The sequence below is a fragment of the Littorina saxatilis genome, linkage group LG10 (assembly GCF_037325665.1).
Source record: "Littorina saxatilis isolate snail1 linkage group LG10, US_GU_Lsax_2.0, whole genome shotgun sequence".
Lineage (NCBI taxonomy): Eukaryota > Metazoa > Mollusca > Gastropoda > Littorinimorpha > Littorinidae > Littorina > Littorina saxatilis.
In genome coordinates, this window is record NC_090254.1 from 14,490,505 (window position 1) to 14,500,813 (window position 10,309).

Here is a 10,309-nt window from a genome sequence, read left to right on the forward strand (position 1 = left end):
GAAGTACTGGTAAAAACACTTGCAAGAGCGAGAGTAACACAGCGTGGACGCGTGTGACCTTATAGCCAGTACCTTTAAAAAAAAATTCTTTACTGAAGTTCACAAACACACAAGAGCGAAGATTGCCGTAGTTTTAGTACACACAACAGCGACAGTAACACGTCGTTGGAGATATGTGACCTCCCAGAGAGTGGAACACTTTTCTGTATTTCACGTGCACTCTTCTTCTGCGCTCAACAAAGTTTTGTTTACGTTCAGTGAGCGCGCGGAGATCTGTGGAAGCTACCATACGGAGCACTTGTGGACAGGGTTCATGCGGCTGCCCGAGGGACAGCTGTAGGCGTTGGCAAAGTCCCGTGAGTTGGAGAGAGGGCCCAGCACACGGATAGGTCCCGGGCTGTGTACTGACGTTCTGATGTTGATCAGCGCCTCTTCGTCCCGCACCTTGCCGCACCATATCTGTCGACAGTTAACAATTGTACGATATTAGAAACACAAGGAAATCGGCGTAGTAAGATCTTAGAAACACAAGAAATTAGGCGTAGTAAGATCTCAGAAACACAAGAAATTAGGCTTAGTAAGATCTCAGAAACACAAGAAATTAGGCGTAGTAAGATCTCAGAAACCAAAGAAATTAGGCGTAGTAAGATCTCAGAAACACAAGAAATTAGGCGTAGTAAGATCTCAGAAACACAAGAAATTAGGCGTAGTAAGATCTTAGAAACACAAGAAATTAGGCGTAGTAAGATCTCAGAAACACAAGAAATTAGGCGTAGTAAGATCTCAGAAACACAAGAAATTAGGCGTAGTAAGATCTCAGAAACACAAGAAATTAGGCGTAGTAAGATCTCAGAAACACAAGAAATTAGGCGTTGTAAGATCTTAGAAACACAAGGAAAACGGCGTAGTAAGATCTCAGAAACATCTTAAGTGCTTAAAATATACCGGTACACACCAGTAAGTGAGTGTTATGAGAAACCAGTTTCCTGCGCTGTAATGCAGGATAAAATACAGAAACATATATCGTGTGTGTGTGTGTGTGTGTGTGTGTGTGTGTGTGTGTGTGTGTTTGTGCTTGCGTGAGCGCGTGCGTGCGTGCGTGCGTACGCGTGCGTGTGTGTGTGTGTGTGTGAGTGTGTGTGTGTGTGTGTTTGTGTTAGTAGCAGCAGTAATTTATGAACAGTTTACCTGGGCGTAGTTGATGTTTTGTAGTTTGTTTTGTTGTTGTTGTTGTTGTTGTTGTTGTTGTGTGTGTGTGTGTGTGTGTGTGTGTGTGTGTGTGTGTGTGTGTGTGTGTGCGCGCGCGCGTGCTTGCGTGCGTGCTTGCGTGAGTGCGTGCGTACGTGCTTGCGTGCGTACGTGTGTGTGTGCGCGCGTGCTTGCTTGCGTGCGACCGTGCGTGTGTGTGTGTGTGTGTAAGTATAGCAGCAGTAATGTATGAAGGGTGTTACCTGAGCGTAGTTGAGGAAGAAGAGCTGGTCATGTGACAGCCCGATGCCCGGTAATGGTGGTTCTGGTCCGTGCTCCTGAACCGACTTCCGGTAGGCCTGGTTGATGAAAAGTAAAAGTTAAAAGTCATTCACATCTGTCTGCTGCGTGTCTTTTTGCCTTCTTTAGTATGTATCAAAAATAAGCAAGACTAGTTAATTTGACGTTTACTTATTGACAGACTAAAACATTTCATAGAACTTTTTCCTGTGATCTTCAAAGTGAACGAAGACGATGCACGAGAGACAAATAATGATGATGACACTATGGAGACTTAGCTTCGATTGTTCAGTTTGCTCGTTCCAATATGACAGGAAGAAAAGTCCGTGTTTTTGTTTGAGGAGCTTGTTTTTGTTTGAGGAGCTTGTTTCTGACTCTCTTTCTCCCTGCATATGTCTCTCTCTCGCTCTAAAATCTCTGTATGTCTATCTGTCGCCCTCCCCTCCCCCGTATTCCTCTATCTCCCTCTCTCACTCCTTCCCTCTTGCTTCTCTCTCCCCCTTTCTCTCTCTCTCTCTCTCTCTGTCTTTCTGTCTGTCTTTCTGCTTGTCTGTCGGTCTGTCTGTCTTTCTCTCTCTCTCTCTCTCTCTCTCTCTCTCTCTCTCTCTCTCTCTCTCTCACTCTCTGCCGGTGTGCATGTTAGCATGTGTGTGTTTCTATTTCTCTCTTTCTTAGTGGGGGGGGGGGGGGGAGACAGAGAGACAGAGACAGAGACAGAGACAGAGTGAGAGAGCGTAACAGACAGACAGGCAGGCAGACAGACAGACAGACAGACAGACAGACAGACAGACAGACAGACAGAGACAGACAGAGTAAACTTTGAAGAAGCGACACTTTGTAGGTGTTAGGCTCTCGGGGGGGGGGGGGGGGGGGGGTCCACCATTTCAAGAATAGATTCATCTTGCGAGAAGACAGTTAACCCAGAACCAAACCAAACGAAAGCCAACTGGACAATGAAAAACACACAAAGAAAACAACATTTTTCTTTCTTCTTCTTCTGTCTTCTTCTTCTTACGGACAATATTTACGCCTACGATTGTTGTATGTCTGTATGTGTGTGTGTGTGTGTGTGGGGGGGGGGGGAAACACACTGCAAATCTATATTATATAACAACAGACTGCCACTGGACATTCATTCAAGAAATACACTTCCACACACATCGTAACCCCCTAGAGTGTGGACAAAGACGGCCACCACGTCTTTTCAGCGAGTTGGTCAAACACCGTAATGGCATAATGGACTTCGGAGAAATGTGCTGCAGACTACAGATTTAGCAAGGAATCGTGCAATCTCCGGGCGGGGTCCATGAACTACAGGACAATCGCAGGAAAATACAGTGTTCTAGATGGTCGAACGTGTTGCAAAGACCTGTACGTGTACGTGTAGATATTCATTGCGTCACCCGTGACTCACTTTTTTTTCTCCAATGTTCCAAAGGCATACGTTGTTTTGCTCCCACCAAGGCTGCAGATCTTGGCAGACGCGTGACGTAAAAACTAGATTTGATGACGTTACCCGTACAGGTTCCCGTACACGTCCTGAAAAGTGCTGATCTTGATCTTGCTATTAATAAGGACAGTGAAACCCCCATTTTAACTTGAGACCCCCCCCCCCCCCCCCAATTTAAGACTCCCTCATTTTTAAGACCTTGTTTTCTCAGACTTGTCTTTTCTTAACTTCTGTAAAATGACCCCCATTGGGTACTCACCCTGTAAGCTTGTTTAAGCCCCCCGTTGTCAGCTATGTTCTCGCCTTGTGTGTGCTTTCCATTTATCTGCAACAAAGACACCAAGAATGATCACCATTTATCTGCAACAAAGACACCAAGAATGCTCACCATTTATCTGCAACAAAGACACCAAGAATGATCACCATTTATCTGCAACAAAGACACCAAGAATGATCACCATTTATCTGCAACAAAGACACCAAGAATGGTCACCATTTATCTGCAACAAAGACACCAAGAATGATCACCATTTATCTGCAACAAAGACACCAAGAATGCTCACCATTTATCTGCAACAAAGACACCAAGAATGGTCACCATTGATCTGCAACAAAGACACCAAGAATGATCACCATTTATCTGCAACAAAGACACCAAGAATGATCACCATTTATCTGCAACAAAGACACCAAGAATGATCACCATTTATCTGCAACAAAGACACCAAGAATGATCACCATTTATCTGCAACAAAGACACCAAGAATGATCACCATTTATCTGCAACAAAGACACCAAGAATGCTCACCATTTATCTGCAACAAAGACACCAACAATGGTCACCATTTATCTGCAACAAAGACACCAAGAATGATCACCATTTATCTGCAACAAAGACACCAAGAATGATCACCATTTATCTGCAACAAAGACACCAAGAATGATCACCATTTATCTGCAACAAAGACACCAAGAATGATCACCATTTATCTGCAACAAAGACACCAAGAATGCTCACCATTGATCTGCAACAAAGACACCAACAATGATCACCATTTATCTGCAACAAAGACACCAAGAATGATCACCATTTATCTGCAACAAAGACACCAAGAATGATCACCATTTATCTGCAACAAAGACACCAAGAATGATCACCATTTATCTGCAACAAAGACACCAAGAATGATCACCATTTATCTGCAACAAAGACACCAACAATGATCACCATTTATCTGCAACAAAGACACCAAGAATGATCACCATTTATCTGCAACAAAGACACCAAGAATGCTCACCATTGATCTGCAACAAAGACACCAACAATGATCACCATTTATCTGCAACAAAGACACCAAGAATGATCACCATTGATCTGCAACAAAGACACCAAGAATGATCACCATTTATCTGCAACAAAGACACCAAGAATGATCACCATTTATCTGCAACAAAGACACCAAGAATGATCACCATTTATCTGCAACAAAGACACCAAGAATGATCACCATTTATCTGCAACAAAGACACCAAGAATGGTCACCATTTATCTGCAACAAAGACACCAAGAATGGTCACCATTTATCTGCAACAAAGACACCAAGAATGATCACCATTTATCTGCAACAAAGACACCAAGAATGGTCACCATTTATCTGCAACAAAGACACCATGAATGCTTACCATTTTCGAACAAGACTTGTAACAAGAAGAGCAAACGCTCGATCGAGTCACTTTCGCAGTTCTGAATATTATATGAGGCATCAGATGGACAGGAAGAAATTGCTATTCACAACACAATGAGTCACGTTCACATAAAATTTGAGCCCGGTCACTTTTATAGTTTCCGAGAAAAGCCCAACGTTAAGTTGTGTGTTGCCGAACAGAAAAGGCTAGTTATCTCCCTTGTTTTTCTGATAACGTTCGTAAAAGGCTACAGATGTAAATACTTTGATGTAAAGAATAATCCTACAAAGTTTCAATCACATCCGATGAACTTTGTCAAAGATATAAAATGTCTAATTTTTCCTTTGACGCTGACCTGTGACCTTGAAAAAGGTCAAAGGTCAACGAAACCATCGTTAAAGTGTAGAGGTCATTGGAGGTCACGACTAAAAAAAATATGAGCCCGATCGCTTTGATAGTTTCCGAGAAAAGTCCAACGTTAAGGTGGTGTCTACGGACGGCCGGCCGGACAGACTAACACTGACCGATTACATAGAGTCACTTTTTCTCAAGTGACTCAATAAAAACGAATTTTACAGCACAACATCACCCAAACCTCAACGGAACTCTAACACCGTAACAGAAGGCCATCACCTTGGATTTAGTTCAGTTTATTGACATCCCTTTTTCTCAAACTTTAACTAAAACAGAAACATTGAAAATGAGCAAATGGTTTGATAATATCAGCGTGTGAGTTTTTCTGAAGTGTAAAACGTGCGCTTTGAACTAGAAATGAGAATTCATGTTATCTTACTTTAGTTAAGGCTAACTCTTCCCTGGGGTAAATAATTTGTATGTATGCGGTCAACGAATCAAAGAGTGAAAACCGTATATATGCTTAAAGGCACAGTATTTCTCCTGTATCGGATTCAGGGTCCAATCTCAGATCTGGCCTGGCTTTTGCATTCGATAAAACCATCCCTCCAGTTATATTTAAAAGAATTAATTTTGCAGATTGACACCAGCGGATTCTAAGAAATTAATTCACACAGAAATTCCTACCCTGTACAGAAAGCAGCTAGGCTTTGAGTGTTGGTACGTGTCAAAGTGGAGGCATTGTCTTATCCTATGTACAATCCTGGCAAGAACTGATTCGATGGTGGCATCTTTTAAAAGAAAACCTAAAGTTTTACTGACGGCAACAAGGAGTATGTTGACTTTTCAAGTCACTGAACTGTTAACCTCTGTGTTCGACAAGTGCCCGAAGCAGTTATCCTGGAAAAACGATATTTCCCTTTTAAACGTCTACCATTCTCCATCTCGTTGACACTATTACCGTCGGGAACAACAGAACACACCACTTTGCGTGTCACTATGGCGGCTTTAAGGGGTTGTTTAGTTGTCAACAATTGTTTGTACACTATTGTTGGAGAACACTGTTCGTAAACAATTTTGTTTCTAATTTTACGCACGCACGCACGCGCGCACACACGCACGCGCGCACACACGCACGTACGCACACACGCACGTACGCACGCACGTACGCACGCACGACAGCACACACACACACACAAACACACACACACACACACACGCACGCGCGCACGCACGCGCGCACGCACGCGCGCACGCACGCACGCATGCACGCACGCACGCACGCGCGCATGCACACACACATACCCACACATACACACACACACACACACACACACACACACACACACACACACACACACTTTTACACCTTCAGCCAAGATGTACCACTGCGTTTAAGACGCTAAAAATATTCAAAATATTGTATCAGCGCTCTGCCTCACTTGGTTCTGACTCTGGATTGGGGTCAGACAGTACAGTGGAACCCCCTTTTAAGACCTCACCAAATCTGAGAAATTCAGGTCTTAACAAGGAGGGAGTCTTAAAATGGGGGTGAGGGGGGGGGGGGGGGGGTAAATGTACAGAGGTTATGAACAGCATATCTCAGAAAACGGTCTTAAAAGAAGGGAGTCTTAAATTGGGGGGTCTTAAACGGGGGTTCTACTGTATCTAGAAACTGAACACAGACTGCATTCGGAATGCTTGACTCACATTGTGTCCAGTCTGTTCCAGTTTAAATCCCGAGTACTGGTCGACCATGCACTGGGTTCGTTTCCTGAAGGCCTCGATGGTGGCGTTGTCCCACCACTGGGCCAGATTGCCCTCTATGTCGTACTGTCGCCCTGAACACGGACATTAGTTCACATCACATGTTGCCAAGCATTGTACAACCACTCACTAAGCAGGGGCAGATCCAGGGGGTGGGGGGTGGTGTGTGTTCCGGACCCCCCCCAGCCTAAAAATTAAAAACAAAAATTGAAATAAAGAAAAAGTGATGCTCACAGTGCACCAGATTGCTCCATTTTCCTTAATTTTCATCAACATTTTCCCTAAAAGAAGTTTGGAAACCCCCATTGAAAAGGATGTGATCCGCCCCTGTTAAGCAAGGTAGGTGCACGAATCGATTATGCAATAATCCAAAAACCAGATAGACTGCAAACATTCCAACATTCTGAATCAAAAAACAAGAATTATTGTAGGTTATTTTGAACGTTTCATTATTGATCAAACAACGTTACATTTACAGTACGTCTGTTTGTTTGTTTGTTTTGCTTAACGCCCAGCCGACCACGAAGGGCCATATCAGGGCGGTGCTGCTTTGACATTTAACGTGCGCCACACACAAGACAGAAGTCGCAGCACAGGCTTCGTGTCTCACCCAGTCACATTATTCTGACACCGGACCAACCAGTCCTAGCACTAACCCCATAATGCCAGACGCCAGGCGGAGCAGCCACTAGATTGCCAATTTTAAAGTCTTTGGTATGACCCTGGCCGGGGTTCGAACCCACGACCTCCCGATCACGGGGCGGACGCCTTACCACTAGGCCAACCGTGCCGGTTTACAGTACGTCGACCCACTGGTCTGTTAAGTAGACAGACAAACAAACACTTATGGTACAAATAATGAACTAATCTCAAAAATAATCATAGTTAGAAATTGACAAAAAATAATGATGGTTAGAAATCAACAACTGACCTTTATCATCAAAACCGTGTGTAATTTCATGACCAATGACCACTCCTATACCGCCGTAATTCAGCGACCTGCCAGAACAAATATACAGCTTAGTTTAAGTAAGAAAGAAACCTATCAAAACAAAAACAAAACAAAACAAAAAATCGAGAGAGAGAGAGAGAGAGAGAGAGAGAGAGAGAGAGAGAGAGAGAAAGAGAGAAAGAGAGAAAGAGAAAGAGAGAGATAGAAAGAGAGAGAGACAGAGAGAGAGAGGGAGAGAGAGAGAGAGAGAGAGAGAGAGAAGGAGAGAGAGAGAGAAAAAAAAGAGAGAGAGAGAGGGAGGGGGGGAGAGAGAGAGAGAGAGAAAGAGAGAGAGAGAGAGAGAGAGAGAGAGAAAGAGTAAGAGAAAGAGAGAGAGAGAGACAGAGACAGACAGACAGACAGACAGACACAGACAGACAGACAGACAGACAGACAGAGTGATGAGGAAAAAGTTAGTTTTAAAGTAGCAATAAACACCTCCCCCTACCCCCCAAATTAAGCGCCTTTCCATTGCCCATCAACACCTCCTCCCCCTCCCCGCCTCCCCATACTAAATACTACTGCACCTGTAGAATATGACAAGTCTGGAATACTTAATACAAGACGATCTGCATGAAGAAACATGAAAGCGAAGGTGAAAAACAAGAAAAATCGGCGACCTACCTACAACGTATAATATTGTCCACAAACACACACGAATATTTTACAATAATATTACTTGAGACTTACTTTGGAAATTTTGCACTGTAGAATAACGGTTGAAGAATTGCTGCAGGGAATACTGAAAACAAGGTAAAGAAAATAAGTACAACAGGCTTGGTACATGAAGAAAATTTAATTGGAAACAATTTCAATTTTCAATTCTGCACTATAGAATAATGGTTGAAGAATTGCTGCAGGGAGTACTGAAAAGGGAACAAAAAAGTGAACAAGGGAGAGAAAATAAGTACAATATATTTGGTACACAAAGATATTTTAATTGGAAACAATTTCAATCCAAATTCTATTATTTACTCTTTCGTTTATCTGTTTCTTTTTTCCCCAACTGAAACGCGATCGAGATGCAGCTGTCTCTTATCAATCATGTACCACACTTAGTATTTGTACGCTGGAGAAGATGTACTGGCGGTACACGAAATAGGTGAGCTAATATTTTATTTTAAAATTATGTTGCACGTTGTGTTGCATGTGGACAATCCTCCCAAAGAAAATATGGAAAAATAGAAGAAGAAAAAAAGTTGGATTAGATTAACCCGAACGACCCTATCTAGCCTAACACTTTTTCACCACCTGGGTGAAAAAAGGGTTCACGGACAATGTCATTGTCACTGGGCCCTGTTGCGCTACATTACTTATCACACAAAAGAAAGTTTGCGCGACTAAAAGAAAGAAAAACAACAACAACAAAAACACACACACACACACACAAAGAAATCACACACAAAAACAGCAGCGAAAAACTAGGTACTGACTCATCGATCCAACTTTTTTGTAATCATGTTATCACAATCTAATATATTTGTGGTCGGCCTTATATTCGCTCGAATTTCAAACAGAAAGTTCCTTTGAGTTCGTGTCCGCGGTTCTATGGCTTACCAATGTCATTAACGTTGAGGCTGTAAAAGGCGTTAAATCCACAGAGGGAGTTGAAGGAACGGATTGATCTTTACAGACAATGTGGCATTTGGAAACAAAACCCAACAACAACGAAGGACCAAAACAAAAACACAACGACAAAAAGAAACAAGTCGCGTAAGGCGAAAATACAATATTTAGTCAAGTAGCTACCATTTTTCAGCAAGACCGTATGCTCGTAGCATCGTCAGTCCACCGCTCATGGCAAAGGCAGTGAAATTGACAAGAAGAGCGGGGTAGTAGTTGCGCTAAGAAGGATAGCACGCTTTTCTGTACCTCTCTTTGTTTTAACTTTCTGAGCGTGTTTTTAATCCAAGCATATCATATCTATATGTTTTTGGAATCAGGAACCGACAAGGAATAAGATGAAAGTGTTTTTAAATTGATTTGGACAATTTAATTTTGATAATAATTTTTATATATTTAATTTTCAGAGCTTGTTTTCAATCCGAATATAACATATTTATATGGTTTTGGAATCAGCAAATGATGGAGAATAAGATAAACGTAAATTTGGATCGTTTTATAAATTTTTATTTTTTTTTACAATTTTCAGATTTTTAATGACCAAAGTCATTAATTAATTTTTAAGCCACCAAGCTGATATGCAATACCGAACCTCGGGCTTCGTCGAAGATTACTTGACCAAAATTTCAACCAATTTGGTTGAAAAATGAGGGCGTGACAGTGCCGCCTCAACTTTCACGAAAAGCCGGATATGACGTCATCAAAGACATTTATCAAAAAAATGAAAAAAACGTTCGGGGATTTCATACCCAGGAACTCTCATGTCAAATTTCATAAAGATCGGTCCAGTAGTTTAGTCTGAATCGCTCTACACACACACACACACGCACGCACACACACACACACACACACACACACACGCACGCACATACACCACGACCCTCGTTTCGATTCCCCCTCGATGTTAAAATATTTAGTCAAAACTTGACTAAATATAAAAAAATGAAAAT

At 42.3% G+C, this 10,309-nt stretch overlaps 1 protein-coding gene across 1 annotated transcript; it reads right to left on the reverse strand.

Moving 5' to 3' along the window:
* Positions 1-282: 282 nt before the first annotated feature.
* Positions 283-5,254, reverse strand: LOC138977780 (neprilysin-2-like). The gene is made up of 5 exons (XM_070350385.1): positions 5,220-5,254; positions 3,957-3,963; positions 3,198-3,263; positions 1,452-1,547; positions 283-459 (listed from the first exon to the last, which is right to left on the reverse strand). The coding sequence occupies exons 1-5, from the start codon at positions 5,252-5,254 to the stop codon at positions 283-285; spliced, it is 381 nt and encodes a 126-aa protein (XP_070206486.1).
* Positions 5,255-10,309: the final 5,055 nt, after the last annotated feature.